This window comes from Trichosurus vulpecula, chromosome 5 (genome assembly GCF_011100635.1).
Source record: "Trichosurus vulpecula isolate mTriVul1 chromosome 5, mTriVul1.pri, whole genome shotgun sequence".
NCBI lineage: Eukaryota > Metazoa > Chordata > Mammalia > Diprotodontia > Phalangeridae > Trichosurus > Trichosurus vulpecula.
Genome location: NC_050577.1, coordinates 64,360,768 through 64,385,743, shown reverse-complemented (window position 1 = coordinate 64,385,743; position 24,976 = coordinate 64,360,768). Strand labels below are relative to the sequence as shown.

General features: G+C 38.4%; 1 protein-coding gene across 2 annotated transcripts in view; it reads left to right on the top strand.

The window, feature by feature from the left end:
• The window catches only part of ARHGAP21 (Rho GTPase activating protein 21), a 139,701-nt gene extending 125,920 nt beyond the window's left edge, over window positions 1-13,781 (top strand). For both annotated transcript variants that reach the window (XM_036758914.1, XM_036758913.1), the window contains 10 exons: window positions 1,042-1,184; window positions 2,193-2,348; window positions 2,439-2,517; window positions 3,105-3,178; window positions 3,261-3,350; window positions 6,255-6,380; window positions 6,552-6,593; window positions 6,915-7,020; window positions 8,950-8,981; window positions 11,256-13,781. In XM_036758914.1, coding sequence (XP_036614809.1) covers window positions 1,042-1,184; window positions 2,193-2,348; window positions 2,439-2,517; window positions 3,105-3,178; window positions 3,261-3,350; window positions 6,255-6,380; window positions 6,552-6,593; window positions 6,915-7,020; window positions 8,950-8,981; window positions 11,256-12,926 — 2,519 coding nt within the window. In that variant the 3' untranslated portion in view covers window positions 12,927-13,781. The remainder of the gene's footprint in view (window positions 1-1,041; window positions 1,185-2,192; window positions 2,349-2,438; window positions 2,518-3,104; window positions 3,179-3,260; window positions 3,351-6,254; window positions 6,381-6,551; window positions 6,594-6,914; window positions 7,021-8,949; window positions 8,982-11,255) is intronic.
• Window positions 13,782-24,976: the final 11,195 nt, after the last annotated feature.

The window sequence follows — 24,976 nt, the reverse complement described above, 5'->3', positions numbered from 1 at the left end:
TTAGACTCAAAAGATGTAGCTTTATATAGTATATATTACAAAAATAAAAAAGTAAGCAAAATGTATTCCTTAAAATTGCAAGTACAAAATTTGGTTGTGGCACCTATTGTCTTATATAGAAATTAAGCCTGGACGATATTGAGAAATTGGCATGACATACACATAAATTAGATGGGCTATCCTGTTACTTAAAGAGGCCCACTTTGGAATTTAGTTCATTTCAAGCTCTGTCTTTTCTTCACAAGACTCACTACTACCAGCACTAATAATTTAAATGTCCCTTTAATAAACTCTCAGTAAGACCAGTCAGCAGGAAAACACCATGATCATATTATCTGGAATGGAAGTCTGAAAGCCCCCAGGCATATTATCCAATGCTTTATTTTTCTGTTTAGATAGAAGAATGAGAGGCAGCATGGATATATATGGAGTAGCAGGTAGACAGCTGGCCTCAGAATCAGAAAAAACCTGAGTTCAAATCTCACCTCTAGCAAATCTGGGTTGTGGCTCTTAACCTCTGAGGGCTATAAGCCACTCTGAGGCCCTGTGGTTACAGAGCAGGAATCTGTATTTCTGTGCTCACATATATCCATGTGTGTGTATGCAGATGTGTTAGCATAAGTAGAGGAGCATTAGAAACTCAAACATGTTGGAGTATAAGATCATGAATCTAGAATATTTAAAGAATCTTTCTCTGTATTTCTAGCACAGGTACCTTAGTTATACTAGATACTTTGTGAACATTTGTGGAATTTTTCTCGTTGAAAAATTCAGCATAGTATACATTGTAAAAGAATGAAAAAAACTTAGTGCACTTTAAAAATATATGGAAGAAGGTAATTTTCATTTGGTAATGAAAGACAAGTGATGGATTAGGATGACTTACAACATTGTTAATTGGTGCATCTTTTTAAAAAAAAAATATTAAAGGGATCTCGTTTAAGCCAAAATAGTCCATGTATTTGAATTATGATTCAAACATTTGTGTCCCCTCTTTTTTCCCCAAATATAACATCTCCTCATTTTCAACAATAACCAAAGATGACACTAGTCCTCCAAAAGACAAAGGCACATGGAGAAAAGGCATTCCAAACATCATGAGGAAAACATTTGAGAAAAAGCCAACTGCTGTGGGAACCTTTGGTGTCAGACTGGATGACTGCCCCCCAGCTCATACCAATCGGGTAGGAGACAAAAGCTTTGTTTGTACCCTAATAGTCCAAAACATCTGTAATCTCATCAATGTGGGTGCTCCCCTGCAGCTATACAGAGAACAATCTGTGATACGGAAAATCATGTCTTTCCAAAAATTTGCCCCTGGCAGGGGTGTGCACACATGCCGAGGCCCTTACTTTCATGCTCTTGATGTTTTGTAGCTACCACCAGAGGCACAAGGTATCCATTGGTAATCCCTTGTCCTCACTTCAGTGACGGACTCATCTTTTTGTATGTGTGTTATGTTTTCTTCCATGACATTCTGCAGTTGCGCACAATTTTTTTTTTTGTAATGTGTAACCTAAATGTGCCCAGCATACACTTCTCTACTGACCTGTTTTATTGTTGTTTTTTGTCCTTCGTACTCAAAGAGGACTGATGACATCACAATGTTGGTGTCAAGGTACAGTGTATTCAGCTCTGGCTTGTCAGTCCAACACAGGTTTGGAAGGCTCTACCCCATACTTCATGAACTTCTGGTGTTCATCGCTCAGCCAGGACTTGCTCAGTCATTTGATAGTAATAATAATAAACATATATTTGCTACTTTAAGATTTACAATAACAACCCTGTGAAAAAGATGTTGCAGTTATCATTAGATCCGTTTCATGGAAACTGGGTCTTCCCAAAGATGAGTAACTTGCCCACAATTCTCACAGCTAATAAATGTTGAAGGCAGGATTCCGAATCTGAGCCTTCCAGATTCCCACATGCAGTACTCTATTAGATAGCCCTTCCCCCCCTCCCCCATATCCTCATTCAGTTTGGATTATTGCTTCTCTGATCTTCATTTCCATCCCAGCATTCCAAATACGTTTAACTCGGTTACAACGAAGTTCCCTATTCTCTTGATTCTTCAAGACCTAAATAAATAGCAAATCATTTTTTTGAGAAATATATTCTATGTAGAGATAAATAATGGCTTAATAAGACCATTTGAGGCCTGTAATAATTAGAATTGTCTCTTTATTTTGTAGTACATTCCACTAATAGTTGACATATGCTGCAAATTAGTTGAAGAAAGAGGACTTGAATATACAGGTATTTACAGAGTTCCTGGAAATAATGCTGCTATCTCAAGTATGCAAGAAGAACTCAACAAGGGAATGGCTGATATTGATATACAGGATGATGTAAGTTAAATCATGCATTTTCATTGATCTGAATGTTTCAGAATGTTAGGTGACTATAACATATTATGTATTTCCATTTTGAATACTTAGAAATGGCGAGACTTGAATGTGATTAGTAGCTTACTGAAATCATTCTTCAGAAAACTCCCTGAGCCTCTCTTCACAAATGGTAAGTTATCTTTTGTAAAACCAGTTTAACTTTCCTACCCCTAAGGTTTGATTTCAAAGAAAATTAAGCTGGAAGTAGAGTTATATGGTACTAAACTGGGATATTTTTTCTTTTTGGTAAATCCATGAAAATAAGTTTATGTACAGATCCCTACAAAACAAATTTATATACAAATGATTTACATTCAGCCAAACTATATTGTTGTGTCTCTCCTTATTTCTGGCACTAAGAATCTGTAAACATTAATTATATTTACATGTTTTTAATAAATCAACAAATCTTTCTGAGCATGTCACATACACACATGCACATACATTGCTACACATACAGAGATAGACGATCTTGTTGATGTTGGGGGCAGGAAGAAGAGAGATATGGTTAAGGCAAAGTTCCTGCTTGCATGGAACTTCTGCGCTCTAAATTGCTTTAACATCATTCTCATTAAAATCAATGTCATTTCGGAGGCCTAAATTTTAAACCTACTCAAGACCCACCCTTTTTCCCTAAATACTTGTTATTTTGCTAACAATACAAAGAATACATTCAACCTAATCATTTGAGAGAAAAAAATGTCTTTCTGTTGCCAGAGAAATATGCAGACTTTATTGAAGCAAATCGAAAAGAAGATCCCCTAGAGCGTCTAAAAACATTAAAAAGACTAGTGAGTATTATTAGTCAGTTTGGGAATTACAACAGAAAGCTTTAAAAATTTTAAATCCATCACTAAAATGTTGTTTTTACAGATTCATGACTTGCCTGAACATCATTATGAAACCCTTAAGTTTCTCTCTGCTCATCTGAAGACAGTAGCAGAAAATTCAGAAAAAAATAAGGTAGGTAAATAAAGGATTCAAGAAATATTCTCTAATATCTAATATAATAATCTAAACTTTATGCTTTATGCAACAAAATCAAAAGTAGCCTTCTAATTAAGAGGAGCAGGTACGGATTTGTCTGCCTGGCTTCATCACTAAGTAGGTCCCCAGATTCAGAAGCGGTAGAAGGAACAGGCACAGATGTAAATGAGTTCTGATGGTTCAGATATTTTTCTTCTGAAAGTACTCAATGCTCTTAGCAAACTGGCCTATTTCCCACTCATTAGACACATCAGTCTTTCTCATCTCCTTGCCTTTACAAAGGTCATAAGTTGCAGGGTCACTATGATAGGAGTGGGAATACAGATTTGCAGAAAAAAATTGTGAGGTAATAGATTACTCTGAACTTTTAAAATCATAGTCGTATAAAAAGAGTTTCAAATACAGGGAGTGCTGGGACATGCATTATGCTCCCTATTTATGTAGGACCCTTTACAATTTTGTTTTCTGCCTCTGGTATCTCCCTGAAAAAAAAAATTCCTGGCTTCTCTCAGCACATCTTTTCCTGTTTTTTTCCTTGACTGGCCTACCCTTGATATGCTTCTTTCTCATTTAGTAGTATACATTGCAGCACTTGACATATTGGGTGCATGAAAATTTCACTATGGTCAGAGAACTTCATTTGCTGTTTTATATTATACCAAATGATAGTAATGTAGTTCCACTTAAATTGAACAGTATAGTTAAATTAAAAACTTTGGTGTAAGTCTGAGTTCTGCTGATTACTACCTGGTATGTGACCTTGAATGAGTTATTTAACTTTAAGGCCTGAGTTTCCTACTCTAAAAAATGAACTAGAGGATCTTCTGACTCTAAATCCTATCTTCTCTCCTTTGCTTCAGAATTCTAGTCTGATGAAGAGGCAACCTTTCCCTTCAAAGCCAGTCCTCTTCCTCTCCTACCCCTTAAAAAGAAAAAAAATATCTTTCCTTGCCCCCACCATCCCTCAGAGCTATTGGTACTTTATCTTTTCTCCCTTTCATAAGCAAACTCCTAGGAAAAAGCTGTCTACACTCAATGCCTCTGCTCTTCCTCTTAACCACAGTGCAGAGTTACAGATGATCTGTTTGCTGAGCCAAAAGACCTCTTCCTACTCTTCATTCTTCCTTCAAGACTCAGCTAAAATTCCACCTCCTGCAAGAGTCCTCTCCTAGTCTTCCTTAATAACGTTAGGGTCTTCTTCATCCCACTCCCATTATAATGTGAGCTCTTTGAGGGCGTTATCTCATATCTGCAGTGCTTTAGAAATAGCCCAGTGCCTGACACATAAAGTACTCAATAGATGCTTTCACTTGATCTCTGAGACATTTGAAACTGTTGACCATCCTCTGCTCCTTGATATTCTCTCCTCTCTGGATTTTTCTCATCCTCCGCCATGGTTTTAAATCTATACAGAGGACTCCCCATCTATAAACAACCAGCCCCAGGCACTCTCCCAAGATCCAGATCCCCTCTCGTGAACTGCGTATTCAACATTTCAGATCATCTTTATCTGATGGCCATCTTACCCCACCATGTTAGATAATCACAACTTACCTTTCCCGCACAACTTCCAGATGTCCCCATTTTTGTTGAGGGAACCACCATCCTTCAGGTACCCAGATTCAAAATCTCGAAGTCATCCAGAACTTTTGTTTTACCTTGTCCCCTCCTGTATCTAATCAGTTACCAAATATTTGCCTTCACAACATCTCTTATATACATCTCCTTATTTCTGACCTGGATTGTTATTGTAGTGGTATTGTATGCAGTCTCCCTCATTTCAAACCCACACAGCTTTCAAAATGATTTTCCTAAAGTACGGGTAGAAAGAACCATGTCATTCTCCTGCTTAAAAAACTCTTGTAACTTGTCTGTAGTAAAAACAGCAAAAACTCCTTTATTTTGTAGTTAAAGCCCTTCACAGTCTGGCTCCAGCTTCTCTTTCCAGTCTTGTCTTTCAAGAACCTGACACTAGCCAATTTGCCCTCCTTGCTTCTCCTTTAGACATGACCTAGTCTTTCTCATCTCCCTGCCTTTACACAGGTTCCTGAGATGCAATCCTGCCTCCCCTCTGCCTCTTAGAATCCCTAGCTTCCTTCTAAGCTCATCTTAAACAATATGTCATTCATGTGACCTTTCCTGAGCCACTATTCAATTAACATGCATTTACTCCATGGACTTATTGTTGTATATACTGTTGTTACGACCAATAGAACGTATGCCCTTGAGGGCAGGGACTTTTCCAACACCTAACGTAGTGTCTGAAACATAATAAGGGCTTAGTAAATGCTTTATGATAAATTGATCTGAATTACACAATTCTGTTTTAGTTTCAAGAGTTGCTCTTTCCAAGGGACTGTTTCTTGAACAATAGATGAAGTAAAATCAGCTAACCATTGTTCAAACACTGGTTAATTTCAGAACAATATATCTTTACATCATTATGAGATACCAAGAATATGCACACAAAGTCCATATCCTTGAGACCCTGATAATCAAATTGGAGGTACCCAGCCCCCATGCAAAGACTTAGAAATATTTACAGAACAATGTTTAAATTAGTGCAGTTAAAATAGTACCAAGCATGTATTTGCAGAAGGCACTCAGAATTAAGACTATTTATATTAATGCCTAGGATTCCTGAAAGGTATGTTTTGGACTGAATTTTTAAAAAGGTGAAGGATGTGAAATGGACAAGAATTAGCATTGCAGGTAGGGAGAAATGACAAAGTGAGAAGACACCTAATTGGTATTTTTCTTCAAGACAACCTTTCAGATAGAAACTGTAGGTTTACTTTTGTGCCAGAAAACTACTGATATTTTTGGATAACATAATGCCATCTTTTCCCTCTCTCCACCCTTTCCTATTCTTTTTTTCAGATGGAACCAAGAAATCTAGCCATTGTTTTTGGTCCAACCCTTGTGAGAACATCAGAAGATAACATGACACACATGGTGACTCACATGCCTGACCAGTACAAAATTGTAGAAACCCTTATCCAACATGTAAGTGGGTGATTAATCTTTTAGAACAGGCTCTTTGAATGGAAGACAGTTTGGATTTAAATTCTTTCTCCTTTTTGTTAACAGACATCTTTTCCTCTCTCTCCTGTCCTCCATCCTAATGACAATTTGGAGGGTTTTCTCATCTTTTTTTTTTTTACTTTAAATTTTTAGCATGACTGGTTTTTCACAGAAGAAGGTGCAGAAGAGCCTCTTGTAAGTTCCTTTAGTTCCTTTTTTCTTTTGTATTTGTGGTTGGTTATTTTGATTTAGACACACAGTCCCAAATTTTTAACAGTGTGACCATAGTCTACCATTTGTCACTATTAGCTCTGCCTTTCAGAATTTGGTTTCTTGCTTCTGAATTTGTCATGAAAATACATGGTTTTGTTGTTGTTTTAAGATAAAGCAGTGCAGAAAATTAAAGTACATGGGAAAATAGTGTTCTTGGGTTAGTGGGCATTTCTAAATGTTATTAAAAATATAATGAAATAACTTTGAAGAAATGTTGAAGGGATCTTTGTTTGTTAACCATAGACAACAGTTCAGGAGGAAACCACTGTAGAATCTCAGCCAGTGCCAAACATAGATCATTTACTGACCAACATTGGAAGGACGGGCGTATCTCCTGGAGATGTATCAGGTAACTTTGCCTGGGCAGTGTTAATCTGTAGGCTAGAAAAACCTCCTGGCTTATATTATAATGATAGAGCAAATAAATCCTAAGTAATAATTCACTATGATTTTTCTTTTTCTCCTTGTTTTTTCCTTTCCACTAATAAACTGATTCTCCTTTTTCTGATTGATCTTGAGTATCTTACAGTGATGATAGTGCCATTGGCAGTGCATGGAGTTGGAATGCTTGTTGACAAGTCTGTCAGATTTGGACGTATGAGGGGAAATGAGCATGCATAGCCCTGTTTTCTTTATTCACAGTTATCCATGTAATTGTCATCACAAGGTAAAACAGATCGATGCTACTGAATATGTGGTTGCTGTGATGGCAGAAAGTGTGACCTTCTACATGGTCAAAATCACTCTCATACCCAAGGCTATCAATGTATTTTAAAAGCACCAAGTTAAATATTTAGAACTAATGGCACTAGTTTAACATAGTCTGTGTAATGTCTCTAGTAAAAACCAGTCTCTTACAAGTTAACTTTCTCCTGTTTCTCAGTGACTCCCCTACCTCTTGGTGAAACTCTAGTTTCTAGACTCTTTTGGTAAACAATATTTCCCTGATGTACTGTTGCACTAACCGGGCCTATTGTCTCCCAGTCTTCTCCCTTTGTCTCTAGTTCTTGTTCTGATACTAAAGGGGGTTTCAGCACTTTCTGACACAGGCAAATCTATACTGGTGTTGCACAACAGGCGAAACGGGAGGCGTCTATCCCGCGGTCATGTCACTAGTGGACGCTGTGGTGTCCCTGATGGACAGCTGGACCTGTAGGAAGAAGGAGGACTGTTGCCCACACTGTAGCTGCCTTGTCTGCAGAAATCCCCCATTCTTGTAAATGCCAAAATAGTTGATCTGTGCTGTAAATTTTCTTTTAAGAGTATTTTAAACAGATCAATGCTACTTTCTTAAAGTTTTTCTGCTGTTTCTTGTTATTTCTGAAAGCAGACCCTGAGGAGAAATAGCATGGTATGATCTACCAGTTTTTTAAGTCATAAAGCATTTAGCCATGTGTCAAAAAAAGAGGTGTGGCATGGGGCTCAGCTCCTTAATTTTGAAAATTAATCTTCCCAAAGTTGAAAAATGAAATTTCAGAATCAGCATGATCTTGAATGGTGCTAGCCCCTTCCTACCCTCTTTATAATTGTATAATGAGTTTTTGCCAGACAGTAAAATGATGGTCTCCATTTTTCCATTTCATGATAGCACTTGTTACAGAGATGATTACTAAACTGGTAGCAGTTTAATATATAGCTAGTCAAAAGGAACCCTGGCTGCATTAATATGAAGTATAAAACTGGGGTCAAAAACACAATGTTCAACATTGTCCAATGTAAAGTCATATGACCTGAAATCAAGGTTATCCTAAGAACTTTTGCTTCCTTAATTATACCATGTATGATGCTACTCTGTTGAAAGGAGTTAAGTTTAACGGTCTGACAAAAATAAACCCAAATACACTTGAGTGTCTCAGTCTGTAGCTAGGACAAACCCATAGTCCTAATGTGCTGCATTGTGTATCAGTTCAAATACAGGATATGGTACACAGTACAATTGTTAAGAGGTCTTTAAACTTCTTTATTGCTAGACTTTTCTATTTGGAGAGGTTGATAAACACTAGTATTTCTGTTTTTATTGAGAACAGGGCTCCTTTGCCATTCCTATCATTGAGCTGGTTCTGCCTACAATTCACAGCATCCTTTCATGGCGGTGGCTTTCTGTGCTGCAGCTTGCATCTTTGTGAGCTCTGACTATCCACTGTGTTCTATGGTTTTGTTTGGGTTTTGCTTTCACATTTTGTTCTGTGCCTGTCTCTTCCATAAGTTTTGCATCGTTTGTGGAAAGAACTTTTAAAGTATGGCCACAACTGACCAAATTTTATTTAACTTTACACAGATTCAGCTACTAGTGACTCAGCAAAATCTAAGGTAAATTCTTTTACTGTCTTGAAAAGTGCTTTGAAATTTGTTTTGTGACTGGTTGACAAATGTGCAGAGATTCAATTCAGTAACTCCTTTAGGGGACCCCTACCTCCTTATGTCTGAGTCCCTTTTGTAGCATTTCTTGTCATATACCTGATGGAGATACGTACAGTCAGTCTCAGGACACGTTCGAGGCTGAGGGGGCCGTACTAGGAGCTCTGACATTTGACTATTGAACCTCAGCCTCCAAATGGGCTCAAGGCTCATACCCTTGAAAAGGTTTTCCTCAAGCAGTTTTGGCCTGTTTAAACCACCCTATTCTTTCTCTTCTTCCCATTGCTGCACAGTGTACTCTAGAATCATACAGCAGGAGTGCTTAGCCATTTTTGTGTCTTGGGCCCCTTTGGCCATCTGAGCAAATTGAAGAATCCCTTCTCAGAATAGTGTTGGTCAAGTATATAAAGTAAAATACATATCATTACAACGAAAAACAATTCTATGGAAATAGAGCCATTAAAACATTCGAGCTCTTTGACCCCAGGCTAAGAACTAAGCTCATTTCCTCACAAATGCTTCCTAGTCCCTGGAATTTGGTTTCTATCCCTACTACGCTTAAGACACCGTGATACCTTACTCTGGTTCAGGAGATCAGTATCTCCCATCCCAGAGTATCAACTTTACCTCCTGCCTCCATCACTTATTTAGCTTGCTGACCTCAGGCAAATCAGTCACCCTATCCAAATCTGTTTCCTCCTCTATAAAATGTGAATATTGATATCTGTAATATCTAGCTTGTTGTGAAGTTCGAATGAAATTGTAGAGGTAAAGAGCTTTGCTAAATAAATGTCATCAGCCACTACTTTATTACCATAGCAGTAGCTTCCCATTTCCACATCCATCCAGTGATTTCCTATTACCTGCTAAATGAAACCCAAATTTCTTAAGTCTCCACAATCTAGCCTTGCACAGAGTAGGTGATGAATAATAACACAGTTCAAGCAGGATTTTAAAAAGAACCTACTATGAGGGCCTTCAAAAATGCATGAGGCAATTGGTCCTTGCCTTTGAGCAACCTATAACTTAAAAATACCTAATAACTTAAAAATACCTAAAATGAACAAATTAGAAAGTGCAGCAAAGTTGAAATAATCAAAAATATAACTTAAAAATACCTAATAACTTAAAAATACCTAAAATGAACAAATTAGAAAGTGCAGCAAAGTTGAAATAATCAAAAATAAAGGCTGTTTCTTTCAGCATGTGGTCTTAAAATACTGGCATGACATGAATTTTTTTCTGGTTAAATAGAAAATACTAATAAAAATCTGAAAACAGTAACTAGTATGAAAACCCATTGTAGCAGCATTAGGAAAGCTAAAGGATTGATTTTCAAAGAGGGAACATTCTAAAGTGGCTAAAATCACAACATTAAACACAACAGACACTAAGAAAAGGTCATTGTTCTTCTTAATCTGATGTTTTGGGGCAGTTATGTTTCAAGGTTGGGGGCTTGATTCAAGGATTTCCCAGTCCCTTTTTTAATCTCTTGTAGCAGTTGAACGCAGGAATCTTGAAGATGGGTTGGGGGTGTTAAGTCCATCACAACCCAAAACTTAACTTAAAAATAAGGGTAATCGTATGGACATCCTCAAAGTGTTTTGGTGTAATGGACTTCTAGTCAGGAGAACTGGGTTCCAGTCTCTCACTTTAGCTACAAAGTAGCAGTGTGACCATGGGCAACCTTGATATAAAGGTTATGCTTTGGATACTTACTTAGCAGTTACCTATAATAAATGTCCTATTTGGCAGGCCTAATGGAAGACTGGTCATTCGTGAAAGTATTTGTACTTACTGCATCTTGTCTAATAAACACTAAACCTCTCCACAGTTTTAAAGTTATAGAACACTCTGCCCTAAAATCTTGACTTATATGACAGCTAATTCTTGTTGACTAAGACTTCCAAGTGGATACTCTTGTATAAAATGATGGATTTGGTTTGGTTTTGGTTTCTGATGTGTCAGTTCAAAATACCAAGAATAATCCTTTGAGATATTGTGTCCTGGATTTAAGGGATATGGTAAAGAGTTTGGAAAGATCCCTGGGGGGGAAAAAAGAGAGAGAGACCAAACCATGAAATTTTCTTGAAAATAGGTACATGAGGGCTATTGGTGTTCTTTTCCTTTAGAAAGTTTCAGGGGGTAATATGACAAAAACCTCAAGAGAAACTGAACATGGCTGAGTTTTTTTTTCTAAGTTTCCCTTTTCTTTTTCTTTTCCAGGGTTCTTGGGGATCCGGAAAGGATCAGTATAGCAGGGAATTGCTTGTATCCTCCATCTTTGCAGCAGCCAGTCGCAAGAGGAAAAAAACAAAAGAGAAAGCACAGCCAAGCAGCTCAGAGGATGAGTTGGATAATGTGTTTTTAAAGAAAGAAATTGCAGAACAACCTTACAATGATAATAGTAAAGAGGACAGCAAAGGAGAGTCAAAAAGAGAGAATGATCCAGTGAGAAAGCAAAGGACTAGTATTTCTAAAGATCCTACCAATAAAAAAGACTCACACATGAGGAAAGAGGAAAAGTTGGCGCCGAGGAAAGAGAATGTGGTGTCTGGAGAGCCCTTGCTGCCCCCCAGCTCCAAACACACCAAGTCACCTACTCTTGGCTACCGTTTCACCGTGCTTAAAGAAGGCCTGCAAACATCTTCTCAGCTCCCAGACACCTCTTCTGGCCCTGGTGCTCTACTTAGCACTCCCTCCCCGCCATCCCTGGCGAGATTCCCTGCTAAGAAGTCACTCGGTCCAGAAACTAAATGCAGTGAGTTTCTGGCCAACACCAGTTCCACCCCCTTGGACTACTCGGCCACTACCTCCTCTCCCTACCTGACCAGCCTCGATGCCAGCAGGCTAAGCCCAGAGGTGCAGTCGGTTGCTGAGAGCAAGGGAGATGAGGCTGATGATGAGCAGAGTGAATTGATCAGTGAAGGGCGACCTGTGGAAACAGACAGTGAAAATGATTTCCCGGTTTTTGCCACAGGTTTTCTTTCGGAGAAGTTCTTTCGGGGGAAAATCCAAGAAATGGTAAAGACAAGTCGGAGAAACTCAGAAGGAAGTGAATTAAGTTGTACTGAGGGAAGTTTAACACCAAGTTTAGACAGCCGGAGACAACCATTTAGTTCACATAAGCTTATTGAATGTGATACACTCTCCAGAAAAAAGTCATCTCGGTTCAAGTCAGAGAGTGATGGTGCAGGTGACACCAAGAATGAGAAAGAATTATCCTCTGTAACTAAAGTATTTGACATGAAGAAGAAAGGAAAGTCAACAGGTAATTTGCTGGCACCAACTAGAAGTGAATCAGAAAAACATGAACCCACTTGGAGAATTAAAATAACCGACCGGCTAAAATTGAGGCTCAAAGCATCTGCAGATGACATGTTTGGGGTGGGAAGTCAGAAAAATAGCTCTGCAGAGAATGCTAAAAGGAAAAACATCAGAAGACGACACACCCTCGGAGGGCAAAGGGATTTTGGAGAAATCAGCGTTTTAAATGCTTGGAAGGTTCCAGAGCAGAGTGGAGAAAAAGAGTCTGAACTTTCTGCTGTGACTCGATTAAAACCCAAATGCCCAGCCCAAGACCTCTCCATTTCAGACTGGCTCGCACGAGAACGTTTACGTACTAGCACGTCTGACCTGAACACAGGAGAACCTGGAGAGCATAGACTGGAGAACACTAGTATAACAGAAATCTATAAATCAGATGGAGGCAGCTCCCCTAGCACCTTAACTTTGACAAACAGACCCCTTCTTTCCATACCACCCCAATCACCTGAACAAATAAATGGTGAAAGCTTCCAGAGTGTCAACCAAAATGATAGTCCTATACCTGTTGCCAATCCTCAAAAACCATCCCTAACCCCAGGAACTAAGTCACAATTTCATCAGTGTCTCTAAACTGGAGGGATGCATCCACTACAGCAACTCAAAAGCTACTGTTACATGTTCCAATAACTCTGTAAATATTTTTCTGTACTAGAATTGTTATTATGCAGCCTTCATTTTGGGCTGGTTTCATCAATGTGCACTGTGGAATGTCTTCACTGTGCATTTCTATGGCCAGAAGAACATAAAGTTAAGAAAAAAATATATATATATTTTAAAAATATATTGGATGGTTGCGTACAAATAAGGTATTTGTTGCAACATGCTATGTAGTGTATACAAGGTTTATGACCAGAAATTGATGAGTGAAACAGCTGGCATTAGTACGCAGTAAATTTGTTCTTTTGGTTTAGTCAGTAACAAAAGTGCCTCATCATAACAATTCATTGGGTTTGTTAGGGTGCCATATTGTTATGTTAAATTAGACATAAAAAATTAAATTAGACTGTTAAATTAGAAAACTTAAAATGAACAGATGAAAGCATTTTATTGGTAATGTTTCATTACATCTTGCCGATTTTAACACAGGTGGATACAGAGCTTCCATTCTTTAGGCATTCCAGTTGGATCTCTGAGTTTTATATTCAAACTTTTAATACAGTTTTGGAGTTTTGTGTGACTTGAATTTTTAATCTTTCTGTAAAATAAGTAACTTAAATGAACATATTATATGTGTATCTTTTCTTCAGATACCAGATTTGTTATAAATGTTGTAACATAGGCGTGTAGATAGTGGATCCTGGATGGAACTGGCTTCTTTTATGAAGAATATAATTCTGCATGAAGACTTAATGAATCCAAACCTGTGTCATGCCTGTGTGCATACCCAATTAAACACTGGAAATAAAATTGTTTTGGTGAACTTTTTGCATGGCTTAATATCATTCTAATGAGTCATTTTAAAATGTCACTTATAAATTATAGTCAGCATCCACCTATGGTAAATGGTGGCTAGCCCTGGCTTAGGGGGAAAAAAAACAGAATGATTATTTTGATAATATAGAAGTAAAATACTTTTTCTCTAGATTTGTAAAGCATTATCTTCTCTTATTCCCTCCTTGTCATCATCTGGGGTCTCCCAGTCTAGTGTCTGCATATTCAGATGTACCAGTACCTGACACAATCCTCCACATACTAGTCACCCCAATCCATATGCAAAAGATGGCCACGAGGTATTCTTTTTCTCTGTAGGGTAGCTGTATTTACAGCAATTTATTAAAGTTTGAATTTTGTTTATATTGATATCACATTAATATTCTTAGTAAATTAACCTGCTTTTGTTTCTATGTAGATAATCCAGAGGGTAATGCATTTTGCAGGTCTGGGGCTGAGTTTCCTTATCTGTCAAAGGTTTCTTCTGGCCTTTAGGCCTGAGATCTGGGAATCTGTTTTTTTAAATATTTGGATAACTGTACTTTAATATTAGTTTCCTTCATAATGTTATGTTATTTTGTGTATTCAAAAACAATTTTTTTTTAAGAAAGGGTCCATAGTAGGCCTCACCAGACTGCTGCCAGAGGAGAAAGGTTAACAATCCATGTTCTAACTCTGTTGTCCTGTGACCTGAACCCAATGGGAGAAGAGAGCCACAGGGAAATATTTGTTCACCCAAGACTAATCCAAAAGCTAAAGCTTACCTTTTTTAACGAATAAATCTTTTTTTATTGTATGAATAAAGAGTATTAACCAAATTTCAGGAGAAATGTTTAATAAAGAAAGCTATTTTACAATATTCTTTACTTCATAAACACTCCTGAGATACAGATATAACCAATAGCTAATAAATTTAGTTCATCTTATATGCAGATTTTTTCTGCATGTTAATCTTATGAAAAATAAGAAAATCCTGAGAAACTGAGCCAATACCACAAATTTAGCTTTTAAAAAAAATCTCCCAAACTTCCCATGACATGCTAGCCTAATAGTCCAACCTTCTATTTCACAGGTGAGAGACCTTTTTTCTTTTTTTCATAAAAAGGCCAAAAACCAAGGAGTCTTTATCAGGCAGAAGATTATCACAAATGTTAGGAATGATATATGTGTGTGGTTCAGTGTACAGAGACACATAACACCTACATACATATATACACATATGTGTGTGTATGTATATGTATATGTATACATATATAGTATAGGAAAAAAAACTGCGTTTTCCCCCCAAGAACATATATGTACAAAAATAAATTCATGTCCTTTTATATTTACATTTTTTTTTAAAAAAACATGACTACTGTAACTGCGTATTGTAAGCTGAAAACCTGTTCACCCACAACGAATTGTGCTTTTGAGTACTTACTTTTAATCATATCTATTAACATTGAAATTAACAACAGAGCTATGGAAAAATGCATGCAAAAATTTCATATTTGCAGTTTTATAATATTTATAATACAGGAATTTCACAGAGACCTATTTTTTCATCTGTTTTTTTCTCATGGAGATTAATATGTCTAAAGATATGCCTATGTTACCCTTTTTAAAAATTAATAGGCTCTAAGTAGGTGCCAAAGAAATCTAGTCTTTCAAATATAAAACTTAATAGATAGCTATGCATTGATTCCTACTAATCAAGTTATTTGTGTTTTTCCTTGAATAATACGAGTCATCAAGGCAGGTTTGAGGTTTGAAGTTTGAATTTTGAATTTTTTTGAATTTTTAAATGCTGTTTTTCTGCCAACCATTTGCTGAAAGTAGGGAGCCTAGTACTTGGCAGACCTCCCACATTCATTTCATATCTATAAAACCACTTCACTTGATGAACTCTGTCTAGAACATGCAATTTGTTGGAGAACAGGAGTAGATAGTAAATTAGGAATGTGTATACACTGTTTGATGTCCATGAAATGTTCTACAAGGAATCTCTCGTATATTCTGTCCTCGAAAGGACAACAAAGTCTGATAGAAATTCTCAGTCATGCTGCTCAAAAAATCTTAGAAAAGCATCTTCTCACACAAGAAAACAGTGATCCAGGCTTTCCCATATGCTCTGGTTACCTACCTCCTTCATGGCGAGACCCTTAAGTATTTCAGGAGGTGCCCTAACCCTCCAAGGCAAGGTAAACAAGTATAGACTTTTTTAGCCAACATCATCTTTCAGTCTGTAATTAATAATAATAATAATAATAATAATAATAATGATAGCAGCTGGCATTTATATAGCAATTACTCTGCTCCAGACACTGTGCTAAGTGCTTTACAAACATTACCTCATTTGTTCCTCACAACAACCTTGCAAGTCAAGTGCTATCAGTATCTCCATTTTACAGATGAGGAAACTGAGGCAAGCAGGTTGTAACTTGCTCACGGTCATGTCACTTGGAAGTTCCTGAGGACAGTTTTGAACTCAGGTCTTCCTGACTCTTGGGTCAGCACTGTGCCACTACATACAAGAAGAAAAAGCTATTTTATAGTACAACACAAACAGAAAGAGGCGTAACTATCAATACAAAGTAAAGATCCAAGTAAAGGAAGGCCAACAGTGGTGAGGAATCAGACTCCGTGGAGTGAATTTGGACTTCTGTGAAGAAAGAAAAGGCAGTTCCTCACATTTTTTATAGTAAGAGTTGGGCTATGTGATGCCATTCTAGACCCTAAAAGGTTGTTTGGTCAGTGTAACTTGATGATGCTGACTTTTTTTCCCTAGAACTTGTATATAAAAAGTAGAAGAGACAGCAGCCATGTATGATTGTGGATCACAGGCATTGTTCCCAGGCACAAGTAAAACTTTGTAGTCCTTGAAACGTGAGAGTATTTTTGTTAGATGGAATTAGCTAGTTTTACCTCTTCCAGAGAAGAAACAAAGGGCCATTGGCTCTTTCCTTGTTAAAATCAACATACATTTATTACTGGCCAACTATGTGATGGGAAGAGTGTTGGATTTAAACCCCAGTAAGATCTGGATTTAAATCCTGCCTCTCATTGATTCTTTGTGACCCTGAACATGTCACTTAACATTGGGCCTCAGCTTCTTCAGCTGTAAAAGGAGGGAGTTGGACTCAGTTGCCTCTAAGGTCCTTTCAAGCTCTAAATCTGTGATCCATGAGCTGTAGTTACGAAGACTAGTGACAAACAGCCCTGCCCTGAATGAGCTTATGTTATAGTTGGATGAAAGGGCAAGGGGGGAGGAAAATGTCATAAATACAGGGAAGTAATTTGGAGGGCAGAACATCCCAAATATAAGGAAATCAGGAAAGTCCTAAAAGGCAGAGTCAAAGAAAGGAGAAACCTTTTTGTGCTATGGGAGACAGCCAATACAAAGACACTGAAGCAGAAGATGGTGTGTTATATATGTAAATATAGCTCAAGTTTGGTTGGGACATACAACATGGATTAGAGGAAGGCATGTTAGAGCCAAAAAGGGCAGAGCCGGATTGTGAAGGACTTCAAATAACAACAAGCATTCCTGTTTTATCCTAGAGGTAATACAGAGCTGCCTAAGCTGTTGAGGATCACCACTCCTTTTTACCTTTTCAATGGAAGCAATAGCCTTACCCTTCCTCTACATAAGTTAGTGTTGAGCTCAAGTAACCAATTTGGGCTGTCAGGAAGGCAGCTTCTTGGTTGCTTTAGTACAGCCATGAGTGGTTTCAGGTACACTGGTTCTTAGCTGATGGAAAGCAATATAAGCAACTCAAAGGAACTGTCCTCAGCTGAGTCAACTCTACATGTCCTCAAATACTTGTTGAATATACCCTGGCTATAGCTAAGTAAATCGTTTTATTAATTGGATGACCTGTGAGTGTCTCATTTTGTTCCAATATCAAACTTAATTTCCAAGGGCCTGGGTCCGGCTCATCCCAGAATACTTCTAACCTCATTTGTCACTTTAAGTAGGGTGGATTTTGGTGTGTATAAAATGGATTTTTGTTATTATTTCTTAGAGTTCAGTTTCCCAGGATCCATAGCCATAACAGTCTCTTGTTCCCAGGTATTAGATATGAGTTCTTATGATCATGGTTCAAAACATCGCCATTACGCTTGTGCAGCATTATATAATGATAAATAATATAAACATTTGTGCCTAAATTGTAAACATCCACTGCAACTGCGCAGTGAGAGCTACAGGGATGGGGTGATGTACACTTGTGAGGCTATTGCTGGCAATATAAAGCCTATAAAGCAAGTGGGCACTGGTCAGTGAATGGGGAACCCTCTAGAATGGAATCCTATATCCCTTGATCGGCCCTCATCAAGGATTGGGAGGGGAGAATCTGTGTGTGCCTTGTCAAAAGGCCCCCATTGAGGCTTGAGGGGATTTAGGGGAAGTTATGCCTGTCTCGATTGGCCCCATCAATATATAGAGGTAGTTCTCTCCCCCCACCCCAGAAGAGTGATTAGAGAATGCTTGTAGGAGTTTGTGATTCATTATCAGCAACCCTTGTGAGAAGACTAGAATAGAGTAAGATTATTAACTCCTTTGAAGCTGTCTTTCCTGTCTGGCCAGATCAAGAATGAACCTATGCTAGCAGCCATCCTGTGTGCTAGTGTTATTTGTCTTACAGTCACTCACATTTTGGTGTTCTTTTAAAAATTTACAAAAGGAGAATGAAAATTCCCGGTGGCTGTTTATCCCTAGAAGAACTTGTGTAAGGAATGTAAGATCACACTGTTTGCATTTCAACAAATCAAGGTATGTTCAGAAAGGTATTGTGAGAACTGCCATAACCTATGTTGAGGAAAGAAAATCTATTCTTGACATGTAACTGAAGTTTTAGTGTTTCTTTAGGATCTTTGGGAATTTAATGTACCGTATTTCCCCATGTATAAGATGCACCCTTTTTCAAAAAATTTGGGGTCTAAAAACTGGGTGCGTCTTATACAGTGGTTGTAGATTTTTTTTACTTGCATTTCCCACTTTTTCACGCTTGTTTTTGCACTCATCGTTGTAGATTTTTTTTTACTTGCATTTCCCGCTTTTTTGAGCTTGTTATCTTTGCGCTCACTGTTTTGCATTTGTTACTGGTATATTAAAGTTACGTTTTGCCCTGTTCTGCCCAGAACTGGCTCAGAAAAGATTTTTGTACAGTGCTGAATTCAAGTTAAAAGTGATCCAGTGTGCAAAAGTGAATGGAAATCATGCTGGTGAATGTAAGTTTGGTCCTCCTCCAACTGAGAAAACAATCTGAGACTGACTATGGGAAGAAGAGAAGAAGGCCATGAGAGGCAAGTCAGCAAAATGGCCTGATTTACAGAGGGAATTGAAGATGTGGATTGAAGAGCAAAGGGCAATTGGAATTCCTGTGTCCACAAAGATGGTTCAGCATGAGGCAAGAAGAATTGCTGATGAAAAAGAAGTTACTGATTTCAAAGGAGGACAGGATTGCTGCCTCAAGTTCATGAAGCGGAATGGACTAAGCATGCGTACACAAACCAGACTTGCCCAAAAGATGCCTGAAAGCTATGAGCAGATGAATAAAACTTGAGTTCAATAACTTAATGTAATACCTTTTTTTCAAATTTCAGGCCCCAAAATTAAACGTCTTATACATGAGGAAATACGTTAAGTATTTTTTAAAAAAAAAACCTCAACCTCCAGTCCAGCCTCAGGAAAAAAAAAAATCAAGGAGCAGTGAATCTTCCTCAGCTACTACAGAACAGTAAGGATTCTGCTGTCTAATGACGCGTCTCAATTGGGAGCAGCCTAGGTGGAGAGATTTGGGGAAAGAAAATGGGCTACGTTCATCTTGGAGCTTTCCTACCATCAAAGCTCTTATTTGCTTAGGAAGCATAAGTTAAAGCAAGCCTGACCGACCATGCAGTGAGGACATTATGAAATAAGAGAAAACTTAGGGCAACCTTGCTAAGGAAGAGTCCAAGCTGATCATGAATGTGTTTGGGTTATTTTGATGGCTAAAATCAACTGGTACTAAATCTCAGAGTGCTCAAGTTGGTTGGGTTCAGAATCATTGGGTTATAAGGAAATTATATTGGGAAGGTACAGGAACATGTTTCTAGTCTAGATCATCACTTTCCTTATCTCAAAATAGTCGTAAAACTAGGTGAACAGCCAAGGTAGTGGAGTAGCAGGAAGTAGTACACCTGAGGTCTTCCTTATAACTACTCAATAAATAATCTAGAAAATATAACAGACTGAGTCCTGGTTGAGAAATCCAAGAAAAAAATCAGTTGTTTTTTTTTTTCTATCCCAAGTCAGTGGACACTGGAGACTGGTTGTAGCTAGGAGGGGCTGAGCTGAGACTTCTAGCACAAAGACTCAATAAAGGTCTGCTCGTGGATGGTGCAAGAAGAGGTCCCAGACCCACACGCATGCCAACTGGCAGCTTTGTCTCTCACTAGCCAGAGCTGGATTACAGTCCAGTGGGCACTAAGGAGAGGTGACAGGTCTAGGGGTAGTGGTCTAGGATGAAGAATGGTCAGAAGATCCTAGGCTGTATGCTGAACGAGGAGCAATGGCCATATGGCTCTGACTCTGGGAGTGGAAATCTCTGTTCTAGCACCCAGGCCAGCCTGAAGCCTGCAGTGGGATTATCAGGACAGGAATTTTAGGCCAAAGAGGAGCCTACAATTCTGTCACTCAACCTGCCGAGATTTCCAGCTAGCTAATAGTGGCTGAGCCCAACAATAGTCTGCTGGAACTGCAGCCAGGAGAAGGCTTACATTGTGTTGTTCAGACACAGTTTAGGAACTTACAGATGTCTGACCAGAAAGGCAACCCTGGTCTTTCTCCTGGATCAGACCATGTTGGGAACAATGAAAGATTACAGGTATCCTTGAAATCCTGAAATAACATTTATTACCTCAAGAAGCGGGACCAGCCCAGACATACTCTCCAGAGGTGAGCAGAGCCCAGCCCTTATATCAAGTATTGAGTCAGGAAATAGGCTCGAACAATGAGCAAACCCAAAACAAAAAAGTCCCACCATCATCATTATCAAAATCATAACTGACATCTATATATTGTTTACTATGTACCAGGCACAGTGCTAAGTGCTATTCAATTATTTCATGTGATCCTCACAACAACCCTTGGAGGTAAGTGCTATTATTATCCCCATTTTACAGAAGAAGAAACTGAGACAATAAAGATTAAGTGACTTGCCTAGGATCACACAGCTAGTAAGTATCTGAAGCCAGATTTGAACTTGGGTCTTCAGGGACACTCAAAACACAAACCCAGAGAAAGAACGACTCTATATTATCTACAAGCAAAGCCTCGATGAAAAACACAACTAGAGTACAAATTCAGCTAGAAGATCTAACAAAAATTAAAAGAGGACTAGGAAGAAGATTGAATTGATTAATGAAATGAGAATTCTAGAGGAAAAAAAATTAAAAAACAAATGAGAGCTAGGGAAGAAAGAAATGGAAAGAGAATAGCTTAATAAAAGAACCTTACCCAAGGAGCAGGCTCTCCCTGAAAACTAAAATGGACCAAATAGAATTAATGATTCCATGAAACAAGAAAAAAATATGAACATTAAGTCAAAACACTGGGGGGAAAAACATTTTAAAAATGAGTTATCTCAGCAGAAACTATTGACCCGACAGACAAATTGAGAAAAGACAATTTAAGACTTACTGGATAACCTAAAACCATGACAAAAAAAAAATGGAGCCTAGACATTATTTCAAGAAATCCCAGGAACATTATGGGCAAAATTCAGAACTTCCAGATTAAAAAGTACAGCAGACAACATGAAATAATTCAAGTGCTAAGGAGTCACAGTTAGGGTCACACAAAATTTAGCAGCAAGCTTGGAATACAGTATTTCAGAAGGCAAAAGATAAAGGCTTGCAACCAAGAAAATAACCAGCAAAACTGAGTATAATCTTAGACAGTGAGAAACTGGATCTTTAATGAAATAGAGGATTTCTAAGCATTCCTGATGAAAATACCAGATTTGAGTAGAAAATCTGACATACAAACAGAAGACAAAAGAAGCCTTAAAAAGCAAACAGGAGCAAGCAATCATAAGGGACTAAACACAGAAAAACTGTTTACATTCTAATATGGAGAGAGGATACATGTGCCACCTCAGAATCAGAAGTCATAGAGGCAGCTAGGTGGCACAATGGATAGAGCACCAGGTCTGGAGTCAGGAAGATAGGAGTTCAAATCAGGCCTCCGACATGTACCAGCTGCATGACTCTGGGCAAGCACTTAACCTTAATCTGCTTCACTTTTCTCAACTGTAGAACGGGGATAATAATGCCCACCTTCCCAAGTGGCTGTGTAGATCAAATAAGATAATATTTGTAAAGCACTTAGCATAGTGCCTGGAACGTTGTAGTACCATACACTATTATTGTGTTGGTTTTGTTTTACTATTAAGAAATGTCTGTTTTGATGATCTTAAAAGGAAGGAAAGGAATACACTCAGGAGGAGGGAGAGGAAGAATAGGGTAACTCATCTCAGATAAGTAGAAATTTTCCAACTGAGTGAAAGGACTGGGGAAAATGCATAATGCCTGAACTTCACTTGCATCTTAAATGGTCAAGGAAGGGAAGAATGAATACACAGTTAGGTACAGCAATACCTTTCAGCAGGAAAAAATTAGGGGTATATTAAAGGATAATTAGCCCTAAGAAAAAGGAACTCAACTAAGGAGACCAGATGGCTAAGAAGGAAATAGAGGATGAGAAGCTGTAGTTGGGCTTGAAGTGAGAAGGCCAAGGGAGCAGAAGCAGATTCCAGCAAACCTAAAGCACTGGTTCAGGTTCCTCTCTCACTACTCTCTTCTTTATAAAGAGGGAGTAGGTAGTGAGAAAGTAAAAGAGAATAGAATGGAAAGAATTATGACGACTGTAAGTGTGAATGGAATGCACACCCATGAAATGTTAGAAAATGAGCAGTCACACCAGAGAAGGGAAGACTTGGGGAGAGCAATAGTCATCTTTTAAGTGTTTATTTGAAAGGTTATTATGTCCAAGAGGGATGAAATCTGTTTTATTATTACTTTTGTTGTTGTTTAACTTTTCATATTGCTGACATATTTTAGGGCAAATTTATCATTTAGGTGTACTTTTGTGAACTTTATATAGACTTCATTGGAGCTTCTCATAATCTCTATAGCAGGCCCCTTTTGTAGGATTTAACATAATTTTATTATTTGGAGAAAATAGAGATCTTGCTTAGGAAAGACTAGACAGCTCAGTGTCACCTTCCTACAAGAGCATCTGGAGGACCTCCCCATCAATACCACCAAATTCTTGTTCTTCACTGGGGCATTGCATTTTACACTCTTTGTGGCAATGCTGAACTCTAGCAAGCACACATCTGTCTGTTTTCTGCTTCCCTTGATACTACTAATCAAAAGTTGAACAAGGTTTGTTTTTTCTCATTTATACCATCTTTGTTGGAGTACAGACTCTTCAGTATCTGGAGGTAGAGTGTCACAGAGAAAAGGATGCTGATTTGGGTTCAAACTCCAGAGTTACTACCTACTACCTCTGTGAGTTTAGGGAATTCACTTAACCTCTCAGTATCTGGTTTCCTAATCCAAAAGATTATACCAAAGGAGTTATATACTAAATGATCTTTGAATTCCTTTCCAACTCTGAACTTTTCACACCTGATTCAAAGGCTAGAGAAGGGCTTCTTCACCTTTGGGGTGTTGTGGCCCCTTTGGGGAACTTGGTGAAGCCTATGGATTCCTTCTCAGAATAGTGGACTTTTAAATAGTTCCCAGGTGAAGGAAATATTAAGTTTTAACCAGTTAGTAAACTTTTCTCATCCATGTTCATATACCTCCCTGAAATCTATCCATGGACTCAAGAGTTATGTAAACCCCAGGTTAAGAACTCCTGGTTCTTCCAGATCTAAATCAACAATACGATGATTTAGCAATCATCATCTCTTAATTACTAACATAATGCTCACCGTCTTTTATCCTTTGATCCAGGCATCAGCACCACATCCCTCCCCACTACCTAAGTTTTTTCCCCTAGCCTCAATCTATTCATTATGTTCCCGCTTCCATCTCCAAACAAATCACAGCGGCGAACATGGGCTCCTCAAGGGAAGAAGGCCAAGGAAGGTCCAACAAGCTATGGGGTCACATATGCATATTTAGGAAGCCAAGCACTGGCTCCCCAGAGCCTGTAGGAGAAACATGCTGATTCTTTCTCCCCTCCACTTTGGGCTTGTCTGTAATGGTGTGGGCTAAGGGCATCCCAGGTCTCTGAGCTCTACGATCATTACTTTGGGACTAGAGCTGATTTTTAAACACATGAATATATTGGCTTGTCAGTTGGGCCTGAATGTTTCTCGAGTCTCTTATCTACGGGCAAATCAAATTTCCTCTCAGAAAAAGCTGGCTGTCTTCACTTCCAGGAATTAAAGGAAGATTTTCATCTGAGAAGAATATTTTCTTTTAACTCAAGCAGAAGGGCTCATCGTGGCAATAATATCAGCTGACATGTCAAGAGACTCAGTTCTGAGAAGCCTTGTTCATTCATTGTCTTTTGATCCTTATAACAGCCTTGGGTGATAGGTTATGTGGTTGTTAGGCTACCCACTTATAGATGGGGAAACCGAGGCTCACAGAGGTTCAGATCTTGCCTATGATTTAGAAGCTACAAGTGCCAAAGGCTAGATTGGATCCCAGTTCTTTCTGGACTCTAAATCCACAGCTCTTTCTAAATTGGTGGGCAGGTGGTGTAATGGAGAGCACCAGGCTTGGAACATGAATTTCCTACTTCTCATAATAATAATAAAAGTAGTAGCAATCATTTACATAGAGCTTTCAAATACACGAAGTGCTTTGATCCTCACAGCAACCCTGGGAGGCAGGTGCTATGATTATTCCCAGTTTACAGATGAGGAAACTGAAGCTGACAGAGGTTAAGTGATATGCTCAGGATCATACAGTTAAGTGTCTGAGAATGGATTTGAATTCAGCTCTTCCTGACTCCAGGCATAGCGCTCTATTGACTGGCACAGTTGTAACAACAGCTACTTGCCACTACTGTGGCTCTGTAAGACCAGCACACAGAGAGGGCTGCTAGCACAGATTCTTTGATCAGCTTTTCTAAGGAAAGCAACTTTAAGGGGTCTATAAGCTCACTTTAATTAAACATACATATAATCATTCACAGTTTA